Here is a 22,124-nt window from a genome sequence, read left to right as displayed (position 1 = left end):
CCATCCTATACTGAACATCCTATTGAATTCAAAGGACAAGCAGAGAGTTCTCACAACAGCAAGAGAAAAGCAACATGTCAGGTACAAGGAGTCCCAATTAAGTTGAGTGCCGATTTTATATCAGAAGCCATGAAGGCAAGCAGGTAGTAGGTTGAAATACTAAAAGTGCTGAAGGAAAACAACTGCCAGGTAAGAATTTTGTGTCTGGTAAGCTCTCTTTCAAAACTGATGGGAAGAGTAAAATATTCCCAAATGAATAAAAGCTGATGGAGGTCCTCACCATTGAACATACCCCACAAGTAATGCAGAAGAGTTCTTCAAACTGCAAGAAAGGTCAGTGCTAAACAGTGGATTAAAGCAGCATAAAAAAATAAAGATCTCCAGTAAAAGCAACTACTGAGTAATTATAAATGCCAAAGCTACTGTATTTTATTTTTGGTATGTATGTATGTATATATACATATACCTCCACTTTTTACTTTTTATAGGCTCTAAAATGCAAATGCATAAAGAGAAATGATAAATCTATGGTTTGGGACATACAATATATACAGATGTAATCTCTAACAGGTACAACAAAAATGGGAGTATGGAGGGGAAAATAGGAATAGTGTTTGTATGTGCTATTGAAGGAAAGTTAGTATCAACTCAAACATGATTGTTACATATTTAGGATATTAAAGTTAAGCCCCATGGTAACTAGAAAGAAAATATCAGAAAAATATATACAGAGAAAACAGGAAGGAACTCAAAATGGTACACTACAAAAAAAAAAAAAAAAAACAATGATGGAAGAATTGAGGAACCCAAAAATTTGTAATTTCCAAAGACCAAACAGCAAAATGTTCAAAGAAAGTCCTGTATAATCAGTAATTACTTTAAATGTAAATGGATAAAACTCCCCAGACAAAAGTCAGAGAATAACAGAAGGAATAAAAAAGCAATCCCAACTCCATGCTGTTTACAAGACACTTACATTAAATTCAATGACATAAGTAGCTTGAAATTATATATACCATGCAAACATTTACCAAAAAGAACCTGGGGTAGCTACTCTAATACCAGAAAAAAAGACTTTAGGTCAAAAACTGTTAAAACAGAGGAACTTCTGGGGAAGACGGTAGAGTAAGAACTCCAGGACTCAGTCTTTCCACCCAAACACACAGGAATTGTTTGACGCAACTATTTTCACACTCCAAAGGCCAAAAGAACACTGTACGGCACCCAAGAAAGAGTGGGAAGAAGACACCGATAAATTAAGGTGAAGAACCACAAATTGCTCTCTCCATATGGCAGCTACTAGTACCCATTCCCTGCCCTCCCACAGGTTGCCATGGGGCCCACTTCCTGGCTAGCTGCTGGTGCTGGGAAGAGACATACATGGATGAAAGTTAAAGACATCAGCTGAGTGAAACAAGCCAGGCATCAAAGGATAAATATTGTATAAGCTCACTGATTGGAAACAATTAGAATAAACAAACTCATGGAGTCAGAATCTAGGATATAGGCTAGTTACTAAAGGGTAGAGTAGAGATAGGGAATGGGAATTAATGCTAAATTGGTAAAGCATTTCTGTTTGGAGTGACGTAAAAATTTGGTTTGGGTGATGGTTGTACAACACTGTGAATGTAATAAACACCAGTGAATTATATATTTGAATATGGTTAAAAAAGGAAATTTTAGGTTGTCTATATGTTATTGGAATAAAAACTAAAAAAAAAACATAGAACTGTGCAAGACAGTAAACCCTAATATAAACTATAGACTATAGTTAACAGTAGTTATAATAATATTTGTATTAACAACAAAAACTGAGTGGGAGAGAGGGAGTACATAGGAACTGTTTTCTACATGATTTTTCTCTTTTAAAGAAAAAAAAGTATCCACTGTCCTCCCCACTACCTGAGACATAACTTCGAGGGGTGAAAGTCTCCCTGGCAGCTTGGTAGATGACCCCAGTGATGAGCCTGGCCCTGGCACCATGGGATCAATAATGCCACCATGACCAAAAAGGGGAAAAGAAGTGTAACAAATAAGGTATCAGTGGCTGAGAGAGTTCAAATAGAGTCAAGAAGCTACTCTGGAGATCACTCTCATGCAAGCTTCAGTTAGACATTGCTACTATCACAACTTGCCAACCCCGAACCAAAACCATCCCTGCCAATCCTAAAGAATACCTAGGGCATTACATGATATTCTATGGAGTTTCCAGGTACTAGGATAACTTTACAGAAACCTACTACCTCCAGATGGGTCCCCGGACCAGATAAGTCCTGAAATGCAGAAGGGCCAGCCTTTCTAGAACATAACCTAGTTCCATCCCCTATCCCATATTATCGACAGCCCCTTCCAACATGAAAAATTTAGAATGGGCATAGCCCAAAACCCCTAAAGAGTGGAATAGAAAGATCAAAGGTGATGGTGGAGTTATACAGAGAACATAGGATTTAACAAATGAGTATGACTGCTGAATCACCATACTCATGTTTCTTTTGGACTCTGGTGTCTTGGAGCAGCTAGAAGTGGAAGCCTGGAATTGTGGAATTGTAACCCACGCTGGGCTCTGGGGTCTGTCCTACAACTGACAGCTGCTGTGTGCTTTGAAATTTATTGTTGTTGTTTTTCTTTTTTTGTATGTAGGTTATTTTTCACAAAAAAAAAGAAAACAAAAAGTTGATTGTGATGATAAAAAAATTTTTTTTAAATATTATTCTAAGAAATATTCCAGACAGTCAAAAGGGTTCATGACCCCAAAAACGTTTAAGAGCCCTGCCCTCAATTTCTTTTTAACTAATACTAGAACTCTTACCTCAGATAAAATCAGGGTTCACATTCAAATAAAAAAAAGGTAATACACATCTTCGACTGATTTTCCAAATCTCATGTCCTGAAGTTTATGGAGCGTATCCTTAGAAAAACTGCTTTGCAATGCATTTCCAAATATATAATAAAATTTGAGATCATAATGTGACCCAAAGGGAAATATACTATTTATATTAATTCACTTCAGCAAACATGGGTTCAACTCCCAGGTTTTGCCTGAAGCTGTGCTAATCTTGAGGCTGGAGATACACAAAACCCAGACAACTTATGGGAGTCACACACGTACAATAGCTAACCATCAGCAGCACCAGCGTCTCAGCTGACACTTATTGAACACTATGGATCTTAGAGCAGCTATAATCAAAACCTAAAATTGTGGAAATGTAACCCATACCAAACTCTGAAATCTGTTCTACAACTAATTGTTGTGCTATGCATTGAAATTTATTGCTTTTTTGTATATATGTTATTTTTCACACACAGACACAAAAGTTGACTGTGATGATAAATGCATAGCTATATGATATTATGAACCACTGATTGTACAATTGGATGATTACATGGTGTATGAATATATATCAATAAAAATATATATAACTTTTTTTTTAAAGATGAAAGGAAAAGGTGGAGTTATAAAAGAGAAGATAGGACTTAACAAATGAGTGTGACAGCTGAGTCATTATACTGATACTTCTTTTAGTCTCCTGTGTCTCGGAGCAGCCAAAAGGAAAAACCTAAAATTGTGTAACTGTAACCTATACAAACCCTGAAATCTGTTCTATAACTAATTGTTGTGGTGTGCTTTAAAATTTATTGGTTTTGTATATGTGTTATTTTTCAAAATTAAAAAAAGTTGCCAAACTTCCCTCCCACTCAAAAATTCTCAATCTGTATTTCCATAGTTAATATATCTTAGTGGGAGGGGAAGCCCACAAACTAAAACACAGCTTGCCTGGTGTGCTCCCAGAGGCTTTGCAATCTGGTCTCCTTACATGGAAATGTATTTCCAAATCTGGGAAGAGAATCCAAATTCAGACTTGTGAAGGAAGCCTAAAAGCCTTTAGGAAAGCCAAAGCACGGTATTCAGGCTTTCTGTAGGCAAAAGTGCTATAAAAAAATTGTGTTTGAGAGTAGAATTAAGAGAATAAAGTTCAGTTATCCAATTTTCATTTTTTAAAGGGATATATGTCATGTAAAGTAACCAGTTACTTTAAAACAGGGCCACCGAAATGACAGTTGTATTCATATAAGTGTACAACTAACATTTTCTTGAACAGAATAATCTAGTTGTCAGCCATCTTTTACAGAAATAATTTTTTTAAAAAAGGAAAGGCCTTGAATTATCCCATTTGCCTTCTTCAGTGCCAAAGCCAGTTAAGGATGAAGCTTGGCAATTACTGGGCTCTGGGACATAGAATGTCTGTTTCAATAGCTTCATGACTGGTGCATCTGGCAGAGAGAAAGCATACCCATATCATGTGGCAAATCCTTTCTCCACTTAAAGAGCCCTTGTTTGTGCATTGAAATAGACGATTAACTACTTTAACAAGTCTCTTATCTGACTGTCCCCCAAATCAGATAGTTTCTGCTTCACCTTTTATCTCCTCCAAGGCTGCTCTGATCCACTTCCCATCTTGATACAGGAATACCATAACCTCAGTTATCATCTCTACTAAAAGTTTTAACCTCTACTGATAAGTTTTCACATCAATGAACTAATTACTAGACGTAGCCCTCGGATTTTATCAGAACAAGAAAAACCAAAGTCAGTTTTTTTTTTTTTACATGGGCAGCCACCGGGAATCGAACCCGGGTCCTCAGGCTTGGCAGGCAAGCATTCTTACCTGCTGAGCCACCATGGCCCGCCCCCAAAGTCAGTTTTTACACAGCTTTGCCTACAAATTCTTCATTCCTTAGAGATCTATTATAAAACACAGAAGCTGGTAGTAATAATAGCAGTAGGAAACTTATAGGGCTTACTATGTTTGATCTTATCTTCAGACTCCTAAGTAAGCCCAATGATGTGTTAAGTAATTTGACCCAGTGGTAGGGGCCCAAGGAGTCTAAGCCCAAAGTCTATGTTTTTAACCATTAACCTATATGTCTTTACAATTACAGCAATAACGCTACTTAAATTATGTAATTTCATCATCACTATGCTAAGTTGGGTACCAGGTACTAGGATGATTCCATACTTTACACATACATTCTCTAAGTCAAGTTTCACTTGAAGCAGCTAGGCACAGGTGACATAATTAGGGAATGGCACAGTCCAGATATGAACCCCAGTTTGACTAAACATCAGAGGAGAGCAACAAGCTAAGAGGCCAGCAAGCACAGGGCAAACGGGAAAGCTCAAAATCACGTAGGGAATGTGGCAGTTGTTTTTTCAGCCTGTTTATGATCTAACTTCATTTTAAACCTGAAACAAACATATGAACTTCATTGCAAGGGAACTTTTACTGAAAATGCTTGGTCTCAGGATGTAAGACAAACTGTTCTACCCAATCTCACAGAAGTAAATAAGGAAAAGAAACAGAATATATCAAATCTTGCCAGAACTGCAGGTAGCAGCATATACAGATACACTAGGCTAGAGGTGGGTACTCGGGATCAACAAGGCAGTTTAGGTCTGTATCAGCAGCCCCAAATCAACAGGCTCAGTCAGAAATAGCAGTCTCTAATCCTAATGGGGCTGCTTGATTTATGAAGAAGACATATGGAGCCCAAGGACAGGGACTATATAACCACTAGTTTACTTCTAGATCACTTCTACTTAGGAACAACTGCTGGGAGTCCCCTAGGGGGAATGCTGAGAAAGGGGGAAAATTCATCTTCCCCAAGTGGAGAATTCTTGATACTCTCACAGGCAATGGGGACAGCCAAAGCAATAGGCTGAGCCTCCAATCTTGGGGTTTGTTCATATGAAACTTAATTCCACAAAGGATAGGCTAAGCCTACTTAAAATTAGGTCTGAGAGTCACACCCAAGAGAACCTCTTCTGTTGCTCAGATGTGGCCTCTCTCTCAGCCAACACAGCAAGCAAACTCACTGCCCTCCCCCTGTCTATGTGGGACATGACTCCCAGGAGTGACCTTCCTGACAACATGGGACAGAAACCCTAGAATGAGCTGGAACTCAGCATCAAGGAATTGAGAAAACCTTCTCAACCAAAAGGGGGAAGAGCGAAATGAGACAAAATAAAAGGGTCAATGGCTGAGAGATTCCAAACAGAGTCGAGAGGTTATCCTGGAGGTTATTCTTATGCATTAACTAGATATCACTTGTTTAGCTAAGGTGTAATGGAGAGGTTGAAGGGAACTGCCTGAAAATGTGGAGCTGTGCTCCGGTGGCCATGTTTCTTGAAGATAATTGTATGATGATATGGCTGTCACAGTGTGACTGTGTGGTTGTGAGAGCCTTGTGTCTGATTCTCCTTTTGTCTACCTTATCGACGGACAAGTAAAACATATGGATTAAAAATAAATAAATAATAGGGGGAATAAATAAATTTAGTAGATTGGAAAGCTGGTGATCAATGAAGGGGAGGGGTAAGGAGTATAGTATGTATGAATTTTTTTGTTTTCTTTTTATTGTTTTTTCTGAATTGATGCAGATGTTCTAAGAAATGATCATGATGATGAATATACAACTATTTGATGATAGGGAGTTATTGATTATATAACAAGAATGGATTGATCATATGATAAGAATGTGTTTGTATGTGATTTTGTATCATAAATAAAAAATAAATTTTAAAAAAATTTAAAAAGTTAAAGATTAAAAAAAAAACACAACTGTTGGTTAAACATAACTCTGTTAGCTTCCCCACTGATGTCTTCCTCTTTGTTCATTCTGTCTCTCCTTGGAACTATAACGCTATCCTCAGAAGGCAGTAGAAGCTGAACTCACTTTGAGACACCAAGGGCTTCTTGCCAGACTGAAAGAGAGACTGGTCAAAAATAGTGCAGCTAAAGCTTTGGGGGAAAGGCACTCAGGAAGTTTAGAATAGTCTCCATCAGGAAGTTTCAGGAATTAAAAATTGTATGAAGAAACTTTCCAGATATCTGGGTCCTGCAGTCCACTGCCCCCCACAGCAACCCCCCCCTCAAAAAAAAAAAAACCTCTGCTGCCATTCAAGTTCTGAAAATCTTTCTAAAAGTCTGGCTCCTATAACTGAAACTTTTTGCTTTATTCCAGAGCAAGAAGCGCCTCAGAGGCTACTTAACATGAATCATGGCCCAGGGCTGGGGCTGGAGAAGGTAACTGACGCTGGTGGATTGCCTGCACCCAGGGCAGAGCCTGCCTTTTCCAATTCTATCCATGAGGTCAGCTTGGTTTATTTGGTCCCTTAGCTCGCCCCCAAATCTTCCACTTACTTGGCTTGGTTAAAGGAAGTTTTAACATTTTGCACCTTGCAAATGTTAAAAATGGCATTTCATAATACTTTACTTTTATAAAATTTAATCAGACGAGGCTTCAGCAGACAATGAAAAACAAACTCAAAGAGTAATGTGGGGTTAAGGCTTATTTTGGGGGGAGAGGGCATATTTATTTATTGATTGAATAGCTACTATAAGCACACAGTAAAAATTTCCAACCATTTCAAAAAACAATGCCCTTCATTGTTGTGTTTTAACTCTAAGAGAAGTTTCTGCTGCCTCTGCCAAAGATGCCCACAGGTTTTTCCTATTCAAAGGTGGCTACATATCATGCAGACAGTTCTATACTAGTTTCCCCCTTAATGATATATCTTAGGACTCTCCATAATTCTTTTAACCAGCTACAGAATAGTCCTCTGGTATGAATAAATCATAAATTATTTAAACCAATCCACCATTGGGTTGTCAATCATAATGTCTTTTAACACTTACTTTGTGCCAGGCTCCATGCTAAACATTTTACATGCAGTAATAAGTATCTCAAAGGCCAAACCTCTAAGGAAGGTACAAAATTATCATCTCCACCTTAAAAGAAAAAACTTAGGCACAATTACAGAGCAGTAGTACACGGATTATTAGAAGGGGATATTTACAACTCAGGTTTTAAAATCAGACAGACTTGAGTTTATTCAACCCCAATTCTTCCCCTGAGTAGTCAAAAAAATTACACAGTAATATATGTATCAACTTCATAGGGTTTCAGCAGGATTGGCTGAAATAATTAAAACAGAGCTTAGGATATGGCCAGATTTATAGTAAATGCTTAAAAAGTGATGGTTAAAAAAAAAAGAAAAAAAAGCTCTGCTTCATCATTCCACACTTCCCTTCAAACCCACCATCACACCATGCACACACAGGTACACACATACACACATGCATACGCTTATGCACATGCACTTGCACACACGCCAAAGGAAGCATAAGCCTGGGACATAAGAGAGTGATCCATAAATACCCAATGGTAGGCACACTAAATCTTCCTGCCTTCAGGAACATTTTAGGTCAATGCCCCTGGAAAGCATACAGCACCCACATCAAGCACTTGCAGGCCAGGCAGCAGGAACCTGATCCGAGTGCATTTTTGTACAGAGAAATATATAAATAGCTCCTCTTATTAATGGAAAAGGCTTTCCATCTGTCCAAGACCCCCACTGGCGGCTCCCTGGTGGGCTTTCCTCAGAGCTGTGGGGAGCGAAAACCACGTGATGAGGAAGCAGCTGTACAAGTATCCTCATGTCCTCATGAGGCCTCCAAAGGGCTCGCTTTCTTTCTCCAACCAGCCCATGATGTTATGTGGTTCAGGGCCTCCAAAATAAAACCACTGCTAAACCACTACTCGGCTGCTTTGCCAGCCTGTGGTTCCTCTCTTGCTGAGGTTTCCAAACTCTGATGGCTCTGCAGGATTTAAGAGAACTGACAACTCATGGGAAATACTCGAGGTCCAGTTAATTTAGAAGCAATTGAGTGTTAACCGGGATTTTTTTTCCAACTCACATCCTTCTCCATCTCCCCACCCCTCACTCCTGGCAGCTTCCTTCTGCCTCTGTGAGTTATTAGAATTCTCCAAGGGAAAGACCCAGATCTTTATCAGTGAGAAATCCCATTACTCTAGGGCTCAGAGAATGTGTTTCATCTCCTCATCCCTAGTATGAGACCAAGGACTAGAAGCAGTCACCATGGTAAGAGTTTCAACCTATTATCCACCAAGAATTGGTTTCTCAACAAGGAACCCAACTTATAAAGCTATGCAGTACCGAAAATAGCACAGGAGAAGGGAAATAACATTTAGTGATCCCTTCCCATGCACAAGGCCCTCAGCAATGATATATACCACGTCCAATTATAATAATGTCAATTATGTGTGTTCATATCCTAAGGGCCTAAAGAACTTGTCCAGAGTTAAGGGGCAGGACTAGAACTCAGATCCAGTCTGTCTGTTACCAAAATGTACCTTTCTCCCCCTATACCATATTGCATCTGTAAAACATGATCTCTGCCTTTTACAACTGTTCCCCCATAGCATGGTCTCATGCTCCCCATAGTATGCGACCATGAATTAGGTTGGGGGGTTGAGACACAGTCTACCGTTTGCTAGCTGTGCAAATTCAGCCAAGGGCCCATGCCTCAGTTCCTTCACTGTCTGAACAATTATGAGTACAGTGCTTAGCGTATTATAAATCTTCATGGGTGCAGGAAGAAAATGAGAATTCACAAACAGAAAGAGTACAGTATGGGGCTAGGTGCATGGTTCTGCTTATAAATGCAACAGAAGCCCATAGGAGGCAGGAAAGCACAGTTATGAGGAGAGAGAGGAGGCTAGACTTGAAAGACGGTGTGGGTTTGCAAGGGGGTCTAAAGGAATAAAGCACAGTACTCTGTATCTAGAATGAGAAGCATGGTATAGAAATAGTTAAGCACAGGGAGATAAACTGGTATTTCTCTCTTTTTTTAATCTTCAGTTGAACGCTGGGGGTTAAGATGAGGAACATAGGAATTTAAGGTAGTGTAGCCTCGGGGTTAAATCTACAGGGTTTTAGAAAATGCACAGGTTTTAGAATCACACAAACCTGAGTTCAACTCTTAGGTCTACCTTTACTAACTATGTGACACCAGGTAAGTTTATTTAACCTCTCCCAGCTTCAGTTTCCTCCTTTGTAAAGGTGAGACTGGCATTTGTTTTTATCATGGAGTTGGTAATAGGACTAAATGAGGTTTTATCTGCAAACAGGTGAGTGTAGTGCTGCTATGATTACTGTGACTGTTGTTATATGAGAAAAAAAAATTAAGACTCATAACCAACATCCCCAAGGACAGAGAGATAGCAGCAGCTTTCAGTTCTAGATGAGGGTGGGGTGCAAACTTCAAAAAGCCACCAATAAAAGAGATTAAAGGCTGGGAGGTCAATGGAGACAAACCAAATGGAAGCTGAAAGCCTGTGTAGGGAAAGAGCAAATGGGACAAAGAAGCCAGAGAAAACACAGAAAATGTTCACCTGAGCACCTACTACATCTCCAAGACAGGGGGGTTCTATGAAGACAGAAAATAGAACCTACCATGCCCTACTGGGCCCCAAAGAATCAGGGCCCTGGCACACAAACCCCATCCCCCTCCTGCATCCATCCTGGGGACCTCATTGTCCACTTCATTCTCACCTGCTCAATCTTTACCTTCTTGATGACCCTGGTTCAGTTATCATTTAAAAAATAAAATAAAGAAAAAATTCTCTCACTACCCTGTTCTAGTTCCCCTATAATTCTTGTCACCAGTCCTTGTTTTGACTATGTCTTCCCTCATTTAATGTGAATTCTGTGAGAGGAGAATTTTGTCTCCAGGACCAGAATTGGATGAGGGGTGCAAAATTTAGGGGGCTGCCAAAATATTCTGTAATCAAGATAAGGACTATATTAACAATATTGCTTTAAATCAAAATTAATGCAAAATGTGATGAATAAATATGAAAAACTTAAATAAAGACAGGATCAGCAACAATGTCATGACAAGCCATTGTGGAGCCTGAGGCAAAAAGAAAATTCAATTAGAATGATCCTGTCTTTTAATATTATGCTCATCTTAGTTGTTGTTTTTTTTTAAAAAAAAAACATCCATATTGACTTTATTTAATATTGCTTTAAAGTATCCTTTACCTCGACTGCTGAGATTTCAGGACCCACTTAAATTGTGCGCCTGAGGTGAGGGCCTCACTTGCCTCCCCCTAGTCCCAGCCCTGGGGTAGCCCCACCCCAACACCTACAACAGAGCCTGGCACATGGTAGGCACTCAACAAATATATATTAAATAAAAGCGTGAATGATGCCAGGACAAATACCTCGAGTTCAGTTTTGTCCAATTCTAAAAGAAACCACTAAGCTTTGAGCCTTACCATAAAGAAGTTGAATATTCTAAGCACAGTTCTAAGGACAGCCTGGGGCAGGAGAAAGCACTGCATGAGGAACCCAACCAACTCCTTCCTCAGCCAAACTTGTCACCTCTGGTGACCCACATCAGGCCCCTTCCCCCTGCACTGGCCTGCTGACCCTTTGGAAAAATGAGGGCCCAAGACAAAGTATTTCCAAGGCCACTTCCAACTCTGATTTTTTTTTTAACTTTGGAAGTTTAAACCTTTTTAAAAATAGACAAGTAAATAAAAGCCAAATCAATAATGTGGAGATGGGGAATACAAGTATTTTACAATTTACATCAGCTGAAGAAAATTTTTTCTGATAAATCATCAACAGTGGACTCAAAGAATAACAAACAGGGACTTAAAATAACAAAGCAGTTTCAGAGCTAATCTAATAATTTCTAATAAAAATATCAAACAATAGAGGTACTGGGTAAATAAATTATACAATACCCATGTGTAATAGTTTCGTATAAAAATTAGAACAGGGTTTCAAAAACTTTTAATTGGCATGATATAGTGTTCAAAAAAGGATAAGCAGGAAAGGCAGCCATAAAACAAACAGTCTGATCCTAAAATTATGGTTGTACACCCAAAACACAAGCAACAAAAGAAGAAGATAAATGGGACTGCCTCAAAATTAAATACTTTTGTGCTTCAAAGGATTTTGTCAAGAGAGTAAAAAGGCAGCCTATTCAATGGGAGAAAATATTTGCAAATATTTGGAAACCACATATACAATAAAGGGGGATTAATATCCAGAAACCCTACAACTCAACAATAAAAAGACAAACAACCCAATTTAAAAATGGCTAGACGTGAACAGATACTTTTCCAAAGAGGAAATACAAATAGCTAAAGGCACATGAAAAGATGCTCAACCTGCTACTATGGAACTACAAATCCAAACACAATAAGACAGCATTTCACACCTACTAGTATGGCCTATTAAAAAAAAGAAGAAAGAAAGAAAAAAGAAAACTGCAAGTATTGGAGAGGACATGGAGAAATAGTGACACTGTTCACTGCTGGTGGGAATATGGAATGGTGTAGCCACTGTGGAAGACAATTTGGTCGTTCCTCAGGAAGCTAAGCATAGAATTGCCATATGAGCTGGCAATCCCACTACTAAGTATATACTCAGAAGAACTGAAAGCAGGGATGCGAAGCAAACAGACATTTGTGGCATTATTCCCAGCAGCATTATTCACAATTGCCAAAAGCTGGAAACAACCCAAGTGTCCATCAACCAATGAATGGACATATATACCAAGGAATGTTATTTAGCTGTATGAAGGAATGATGTCCTTGTGCATGCAACAACATGGATGAACCTTAAGGACATTCTGTTGAATGAGATAAGCCAGACAAAAAAGGATAAACATTGTATGATCTTACTAATATGAACTAATTATAATGAGCAACTCATGGGATTAAACTCTAGAGTATATGTGAGCCAATGATTGCATACTTCAGATGGTTTTCCTGGTATGCGAATACATAAAAAAAGAAAAAAAATAGCACAAATATGAATATTCTTCCATGAACTAGAACAAATGTACATCCCCATTAGTAGGTATTAATAATAGGGTGGTATATGGGAAAAATACATAACTAATGCAATCTATGGACTATAGTTAACAATAATATTGTAATATTCTTTCATCAGTTAGAGCAAAGATACCATATCAGTGGCAAAGTGTCAATAATAAGGGGGTATAAAGGGTATGGAAGTTTACTTTCTGGAGTAATGAAAATGTTCTCAAACTGACAGTAGTGATGAATGCACAAATGTATGACTATACTGAGAGCCACTGATTGCATATTTCGGATAGGTTGCATGGTATATCAATAAAACTATTAAATTATGCATGTACAGGTATATATTTTTCCCTAGGTATTTACAATGGTTATGACCAGTGATTTTAATTGGTCTTCATATATTTCTATGGTTCCCAAATTCTCTACAGTGGGTAGGGGAAAGTCTCTATGAAGCTAAAACTCTTGCTAAGCATAACATCAATGTCAAAAGCAGAATTCTTTATGAAGATTTTTTTTAATGTAAAAAAAATTTTAAGGTAAGAACATTGCAAGAGGTAGCAAGCCTAAGCTTCCAAAGGCAGTAAGCCTAGCTCTGTTTGGAGGTGGGAGGGTAAAAGGTAAGCCTCTATTGTGCCTCCCTGCTCTGGGAAACAGAAGGGAGGACAGGTATCATATGCCATTGCTGAGCAGGCTGCTCTACCTCCCTGGGACCTGGGGAAAAGTACCAGCCAGGTGTGGTAATCTAATTAATCCCACAAATCTTCCCACAAAGGAGGAGACTCTCCCATACACCCACCACGTATCCGTAATTTTAAGCAACTCTATAACAAGTTGATGATACCAGCTCTTAAATGACTGCCTAGGAAGAGGACAGAGAATTAAGTACTAGGATTTGTCACTGACAGTACCTATGCATATGTTCCTTGTAACAAGTTTAGATTGCTGGTGGAGAGGAGTGAGCCCTGCTACAGTATGAGAGGACTTTCCTAGGGGTCTCCATCATCTTCCATCCCCCACGCCCACCCCATAGGTTTAGGAGATGCACTCACACTTCCTGTAGATTTGGTAAGTCCTCAAAATCAGTAGGGTCAATCTCAGAAAGTTTGTTGTAACTCAGGTTTCTGGTAAAGGGAGAGAAAAAAACAAAAACAAAAAACAATTAATTCAAATGAATCCTCTCCCCCCACCCCCAAACAAAGCAAGTGCTTTTCTTCATAATTGACCCTGTATGGTGTGTAATTTTAATTAATATTACTGACATAGAAATTTACAGATATGTTCTCCCCCCACTTCCATCAAAAAACAAGTCACTGAAAGCAACACTGTGAAAATCTCAAATCACTGTAAGGTTGGCTAAACCCAAATGGATTTTTCAATCAACACCATTGCACTACTTAACAACTTTAAAGAAATTCTAAGATGAGCCAGTCTTCTATATACATTATAGTGTCCTGGTCCAAAAATTTGCACCATTATCAAGTCTGAAGCTATTCCTAAAGGCATCTTTTAAATTCAATATTTTACAGACAATGTCTTACCTCAATCCCAATCTGATTCTGTTCACCGGTGTCTCAGAGCAATAGTAGTAAAAACCTAAAACTGTGGAAATGTAACACATACCAAATTCTGAAATCTGCTCTAAAACTAATTGTTGCAGTGTGCTTTGAAGCTTATTGCTGTTTTTGTACAGGTGTTATTTTTCACACACAAAAAAAGAAAAGAAAAACTCAATTGTGAAGATGAAAAAAAAAGTTTTACTACAGCATTAAGCAGTGGTAAAGGAAAGAGAGACGGGATGGGGGGGAAAAGCCACTCTTCCCTGTCTAAATCGTTAGTTTTTACCAAAGGATGATCTTGACCCCCACAGAACAGTGGGACATGTCGGGAGACATTTCTGGTTGTCACAACTGGGGGGAAGGAGGGGGCATGCAGGAGGTGCTAATGGCATCTGGTGGACAGAGGCCAGGGATGCTGCTAAATATCCTACCATGCACAGCACAACCCCACAACAATTATCCAGTGCTAAATATCAAAGTGACAGAGGTTGAAAAGCTCTGATCTAAACAAGAACCTAAAGCTAAAAATTGCTCAAGATACGCAAAATTCAAGTGAATCTTTAGAAAGTGAACCCTGTAAGATCCTGAATCATTAGGCTATTTATGAACATGGAACTCCTACCATCGGTGAATAAATATTGGGAGCGATAATCACACTGAAGAGTGAGCCAGTCACGCTGGTGTTAACCACCCAAGGGCAGAAAAAGCCTCCAGTCAGAGTGCTTTCTCAAGATGATTGTGTCTGTCTCATTTATTCAGAATTACATTTATTTTCCCTTTGTCGCCAAGCTAGACACTTAAAGGCACACACCGAGCCAGGTGGACAATGCCCAGACTGCTGAGCTTCTCTGATCACACCTCTAACCCAAACCAGCTTAATCTTTCAGGGACAGAATCTACAAAGAATTGATCCAAATGGGCCCTAACTTGTTTTGTACCACACCTTGCTCCCTGCCAACAAAGCACACCCAGCCCTCTATACACCAAGAGACTGGCATTTTTTCATCTCAGCTATTATTTCCATTGTACATTACTGCCCATTAATAGTACTAGTGATCACGAGTTTAAAAGGCATGGTGACACTTAAGTGGCAAGTTGTCTTTTCAACTTACTCCAGATACATTTAAATCAATAATAACCTAGAGTTGATAGCCATTTCACCATAAACTCAGACATTCATCTAAATAGACACCAAACTACACTTGAAATTAATGGTACATCTGTGTTTGTGGCATAGCCTGAATTAAAAGCAATTTGTCCAGAGATTATATTACTATAAAGACTGGAAGTAGTAATTTTTTAAACCACAACTTGTCTGTGCTTGGGGGAAACCTGAGTTATAACAAATCTTTTGAGATCAACAGGTTTGACTCTGGAAAGAAAAACCACAGGTTGAAGGCATTTTTCTGTGCATAAAAAAAAACAAAACAAAACTGGACACACTAAGATTTTCTTCCTCTGACTTAGCACGTTATTTTTTAAAGGGGGGGGGGTAGAAATATTGTTTCCATGTGAGTTTACAATGACTAACTTTTATATTGTCATAGGCGATGGGAGTTGGAGACTCTGAGAATCCACGAAGGCAAGAGCCTAGAGGATCCAACAGATCGTATAAAAGGTGACCCCGCAGGCGTGAAGTCAGGCCAACACCACAGTGCCTGTCCACATCACTGAGCATTTGCTCCTGTTTTCAGAACCAAGGGCCAGTGTAGAGCAATCTCATTTTTCAAGAGAAGCTCAAAATCGAGATTCTTATGTGCACTATTTTCAATCCTCAAAAAAAAAAGTAACGCTAAATGAGCCAAACAAAACATATCTGCAGGCCACATTTGGCACGAAGACTGCCAGTGTTCAACCTCATCTAGAACACTGACTTTTGAAGCTACAAAGGTTCAAAGTCAGTGACTTGTTTCTGGCCTACCCGTGTGGTCAGGGTTGGAGCTGAACTCAATGGAGTCCAGTTTTCAGAACTATCTGGAGTGAGATCACGTCGTCCCTCACTCCCCATCTCCACAAGCGTCCATACTCTTCAGCAATCCAGTATTAGAACAAAACCATTGTAAAGCACAATGCCCTTTGATTGCCTTACCCTTAAGGAACAGGCAACTTTTTATTTATTTATTTATTTTGGCACGGGCAGGCTCTGTGAATCAAACGCAGTTCTCCTGCACGGTGGGCAAGAATTCTGCCACTGAACCATCATCACACCGCCTGAAATACTTTCTTTTAATGCATATAAATTCTGCTTTTTAGATAAGTCTAGTTGAAAAAAGACCAACCATAAATTAGCACAACCAAGAAGCCCAACAGTATCAGGATTTAATACCAAGATTCTAATAAGTAACTAAGATGAAGATACTTTTATATAGAAATCTAAGCCCTCACTGGATCAGCCTGAATATAGCAGGATTTTTTTATTTTTAATGAACCAGAAAGTCATTATCAACAAATGAGTGCCAGCTGACAGACTGTAAGGAATTATTCCCTCCCCTAAGATCACTTGTTAGCAACCCAGAGAAGACAGAGGATGAATGAAGCTCAGGTCTCTTGGAAGAGTTTCTACTTCTGGACAAAGCTGCATTAACTTTAAAGTCTTAGAAAACACTAGTCCTGTGGCCTGGGACAAGCTGCTCAGCCTCAGTTGCCTTATCAGGAAAAGAAACAATATCTATTATATTCTCCCTGATTAATCGGAAATAAAATCCAATTAATCAGAAATACTTTCTTGTTTGCTCATTTCAGGCAAACTCCCAGCATAATTTTTTTAATTAGTTCATTTATTTATTTTTTAAACATAACAACATACAAGCATGAACATTCTTACCATACGATCATTCCATTCTCGATATAATGAGTAACTCACAATATCATCACATAGTTGTGCATTCATCATGATCATTTCTTAGAACATTTGCATCAATTCAGAAAAAGAAAAAGAAAAAAGAAAAAAATTCAGACATACCATATCCCTAACCCCTCCCTTTCATTGATCACTAGCATTTCCATCTGCTAAATTTATTTTAATTTATTCCCCCTATTATTTATTTATTTTTAATCCATATGTTTTACTCATCTTTCCATAGATAAAAGAACCATCAGACACAAGGTTCTCACAATCACACTACGAAAGCTATATCATTATACAATCATCTTCAAGAAACATGGCTATTGGAACACAGCTCTACATTTTCAGGCACTTTCCTCCAGCTCTCCATTATACCTTAACTAAAACAGTGATATTTATATAATGTGTAAGAATAACCTCCAGGATAACCTCTCGACTCTGTTTGGAATCTCTCAGCCATTGACACTTTTCTCATTTCTGTCTTCCCCCTTTTGGTTAAGAAGGTTTTCTCAATCCCTTGATGCTGAGTCCCAGCTCGTTCTAGGATTTCTGTCCCATGTTGCCAAAGAGGTTTACACCTCTGGGAGTCATGTCCCACGTAGAGAGGGGGAGGGCAGTGAGTGTGCTTGTTCTGTTGGCTGAGAGAGAGAGGCTACATCTGAGCAACAAAAGAGGTTCTCTGGGGGTGATTCGTAGGCCTAATTTTAAGTAGGCTTAGCCTATCCTTTGTGGGGATAAGTTTCATATGAACATACCCAAAGACTGAGGGCTCAGCCTATTGCTTCAGTTGTCCCCACTGCTTATGAGAATATCAGAAATTCTCTACACGGAAAAGTTGAATTTTTCCCCTTTCTCCCTATTCCCCCAAGGGGACTTTCCAGCATAATTTTTTAACGAATTTTTTTTTTAGCACTTTGACTGCGATACTTATGGACCACACTCATTTCTCCACATAGAAATACTTGACCAGATTTCTCATCTCAGATCCCAAGAACAAAGGGTTAATCAGTGAAAAGGACTTAATGAGGCCTTTCTTTTAGGTGGCAATTGATGTGCACACAAATCTAAAGCATCTCACTTCTACAAACATGAACACCCCTTACCAGGCCCAACATCTGAATTTCTCTTCAGTTGAAGGTTTCAGATTCTCCTGTCAAAACAATTTATCTGTCAGCAGCGCAGATGCTGTCAAAAGCATTTCTGCACCTTTCAATAGCAAAGAGGAGAGGAAAGAAACCTCAGGGAATTTAGTTACTGCCAATTGCAGCTTTCATTAAACATTTTGTCAGCCATTGTCATAACACAAATTTCCCCTATTCTTGCACAAAGGGTACCGATCTTCGAACAATTGAGCCCTGCCATAGATAGTCTTTCAGTTAATCTGCTGAAAGATAACCGTGCGGCCCGCAGTTTGCTGAACACACAACAGGCACCTCTATACAGAACAGCTCAAGTTCTACCCAGGCATGTCTGAAAAGCGAACTGTTTAACAGTGCACGACAGCAGCACTGAGCATTTTTCCTAATAAGACTCCCTACTCTGACCCCACAGAAATAGAAGAGCTTTGTCTTAAAGTATTGAGAAATCTCCACCACTACCTAAACCTGAGCTTCCCAATATGGTAGCCACTAGCCAGGAGGCTGTATACATTTTCATTTCAATTCATTGAAATGATATAACTTTAGGAATTCCCTTCACCAGTCACATTATTTACAATGCAAATGCTCAAAAGCTGCACATGGCTAGTGGCCTTGCCATCATTGTAGAAATTTTTATTGGACTGTGGTGTCTTCTATATCATGAAGTAATCAACAAATATTTTCAAATGGCAACTACAGAAGAAAGTTGGATCTTTAAAAACTAAACCTGAGTTCCTCAATAATTCACAAGCTATGTTAAAAAAAAAAAAGAGAGAGAGAATGCGGGTTGGACCCTGACAACAACACCCCAAGGCCTTTAAACCCACAAAATTCTTAACCATCCCAATTCAACAGGAAGACAGTCTATAGGCCTAATCAGTATTTACATAATCTGACCATCTTATTTACATAATCTTTCTGGATTACAACCAGAACCATATATTAAAAACTTGGCAAATGTCATTTAAATGGGAAAACAATAATTCATTGACTCCTTGAAAGCTGAGGGATAAAAAGTTCCATTTACTTTTGACTAAGCTGTGGTGAGGAAATAACCCCAACATCATTAGACAACATAATTATTGCACTTCATCCCCAAAAGCAAGCATTGCTCATAGGCCACTGACTATACAAGCTAAACCTCTCTTTGGCTCTGTGAACAGTGTGCAATGCATGGCTCTATTTTTAAACATCAACATGAATAATAATTCAAAGTGGAAGGAATTGGTCCTAAATCTGTAACAAGCATTCACTAGAGAAAGAAGTTTTCACATTCAGTTTGGTTTCGAGGCTAGCCTATTTCCCATTAGTCAGCCCTGTCTGGACTTCTGATCAAAGTATTTTACATATTTTAAGGTTTCAGATGTTCCCTAAACTGAATGATACAGTCAGAAAGAACAGTGTGAGGCAATTGACACAACTTCTGAGTCCCACTGGGGTACCCAGGACTAGCCTGGGAACCTCATGTTTCTCGGGCAACTGTGGGCCCCTGCTGTACATCTCTTTCTCAGCCTCAGAAATTATAGTGTTTGTCACACATTAAAAAGGAAATCACTTGCTTAAAATTAACTGGAAAAAAGTGACTGGTCCTTTCAAGATTTCAAGAGGTGTGAGTGAGGAAAAACATACAAATTGCTATGGTTATTTAATCCCTAAGCTTTAAAGGCAGTTTCTGCTGCATTTTTACTTTCTGAGGAATTACATTTAGTACACATCAAGTTGCAATAAAATCATCATATTATGTCCCCCAGATCCATGTGTAAGGTTTTATGAGAATAACAGATTTTTTTAATCCTAGAATATCAAACTCCCTTATCTTTTCTCTATTGCAATGCTTTCCCCTTACACAAATGAGCAGTCTGATCATGTTCATTAAAGACTTATATTCCAAATAATAAAAATGCATTCTTCCAAGATCCTCACCCAAGAATTCCTATTAGCAAAAGGTTCTGCACTTGCTGCCATCTTTCTTAAATAAGCTAAGGAGCCATCTTTTCCTAAACTGAGGTTTGTGCCAAGAAACACATTCCGTAAATAACCAAATGCAAAATCACCTGGGTCTCATCACAGTATATACAGCTCATTTGGTAAACCTTTGCTCCATTACAGTTAAGAAAGTCAATAATGAGTCAGTTATTTCAATTTTTGAAATATTGCATAGACAATATTAAACGCAAATAAAGGAGACCAATAATTAACTCAAAAGCACAGATAATAACACAAGATACCTAAGGACCCCAAAGATACTGCCTGTTTTTTTACTCCTTAAAACCAGCTATACAAAAATCAGCTACAGAAATCAGCGTGGGGCTCTGCATTCTAAGACCTAAGAAAATTCTACTACCTGTGAGAACTCAGTCATGCCCACCTGTGATCCCGTAAGGACTTGCATGTGCTTCTCTACGTCTATTTCACACATCTCCTGCAGGTCTGTGGTTAATTTGAGTACAGGTTTAGATCTTTTTCCTTTGTGGCTCTGGGTTTAACACCAACAAATAGCCAAATTTTTATTGAATGTTTGTCTACAATGTATATAGCACTGTGATACATTCTGTGGGAGAAACAAATTAGAATAAGACCTAAGCCATGACTAAACCTTTCTGGTAAGATAAGATTCTTGACCAAATAATTATGGCCAAAGGCTGTTATATGGTGAGCATTCAATGGAAGTAAACTGGGAGTGCTCTAGGGTCAAAACTGGGCTGCAGGGCTTTTTTTTGTTTGCTGGTTTTGTTGCTTCTGCCCGCACACACACACACGCACGTGCGCACACACACACACACACCCTAAAGATTTCGGCATCTTTTGAAAAACATCACTGAGCCAGTATTGGTGAGAGCAGCCATCATTTGTTTAGCTAGCACTATGGTTGACCAAAGACCCCACTGGCCCTACTGTCTCCTGCAGGACCATTTATCTGCAGGACTGGCCTGGCCCCAGTAGGCATTTGAGTTTGACACCAATGATACAGGTAGCTTTCAGTCCAGATTGTGTTCTGATCAGGGAACATCATTTGTGATAAGAAGTGTTAATCAAAACATGCAAGACCTCCATGTGTAACCTGATGTCTCCACCCCTGGTGAGAAGACCTGGGAGGATTCACTGGAACAGGCCTTTGGTTTGGGCTCTGCTGTTTGTCTGTAGAAAACCCAAGAGCAGGTAAACACAGTCTCTTCACGGAAGTACCTTAGGGTTTTGCCACTGTAAAATGGGTCTAATGTGATATGGCAAGACCAGAGAATTTAGATGAAAATTAACATTTTTAAATATGTTTGTTGTTTTACATGATACATTTTGGGTATGTTGCTTCTTTTATAGTTTATATTTTTACTACTTAAGCTTGAAAATGATGCCAAATTTTTGTATTTCTTTAATCAATGTGTTCTCTTCAGTGACATACTGCACTACATATTGATGTGTATATCAATATATACTGATTTATATTACACACAAACACATAAATAAGAGGGGGTGGAAAATGTAGCCTTTGTGTTCTTTACATCCTCTGAGAGACCCTACACAGCAAAACCTTGGGGCTGTGATATACAGAAATAGAGAACAGTATTAAGACATATTTAAGAATTAAAAAAGAAAGAAAGAAAAATGCAAGACCTCAGCTATGGAAGAATAGTAGAAGAGAGAAACACAGTTTGAGAGAATACCAGGAAATAAGGCCAGAAAAGTGAAATGAGGCATGGATGGCATGGAATAGCTGGCCAAGAAGCGAGGACCTCTTAGAAGGGAAAAGGAGCCACACAAGAACAGTTCAAGGACAAAGAAGTATAGCCCATGTTGTCAAACCCACAAACTACTAGGCAGTTAAGCCAAGGGTTACATAAACTTAAAAAAAATCCTAGTGCCAGATCCCTTTAAAAC

General features: G+C 38.8%; 1 protein-coding gene across 4 annotated transcripts in view; it reads right to left on the bottom strand.

Annotated features, from left to right (window-relative positions):
* The window catches only part of LRIG1 (leucine rich repeats and immunoglobulin like domains 1), a 127,465-nt gene that overhangs the window by 71,204 nt on the left and 34,137 nt on the right, over window positions 1-22,124 (bottom strand). For all 4 annotated transcript variants that reach the window (XM_077128764.1, XM_077128763.1, XM_077128762.1 and 1 more), the window contains exon 2: window positions 13,758-13,829. In XM_077128764.1, coding sequence (XP_076984879.1) covers window positions 13,758-13,829 — 72 coding nt within the window. The remainder of the gene's footprint in view (window positions 1-13,757; window positions 13,830-22,124) is intronic.

Source organism: Tamandua tetradactyla, chromosome 15, assembly GCF_023851605.1.
Source record: "Tamandua tetradactyla isolate mTamTet1 chromosome 15, mTamTet1.pri, whole genome shotgun sequence".
NCBI lineage: Eukaryota > Metazoa > Chordata > Mammalia > Pilosa > Myrmecophagidae > Tamandua > Tamandua tetradactyla.
Note: the sequence above shows the minus strand (reverse complement) of the source record. Positions and strands in the feature narration are given on the sequence as shown.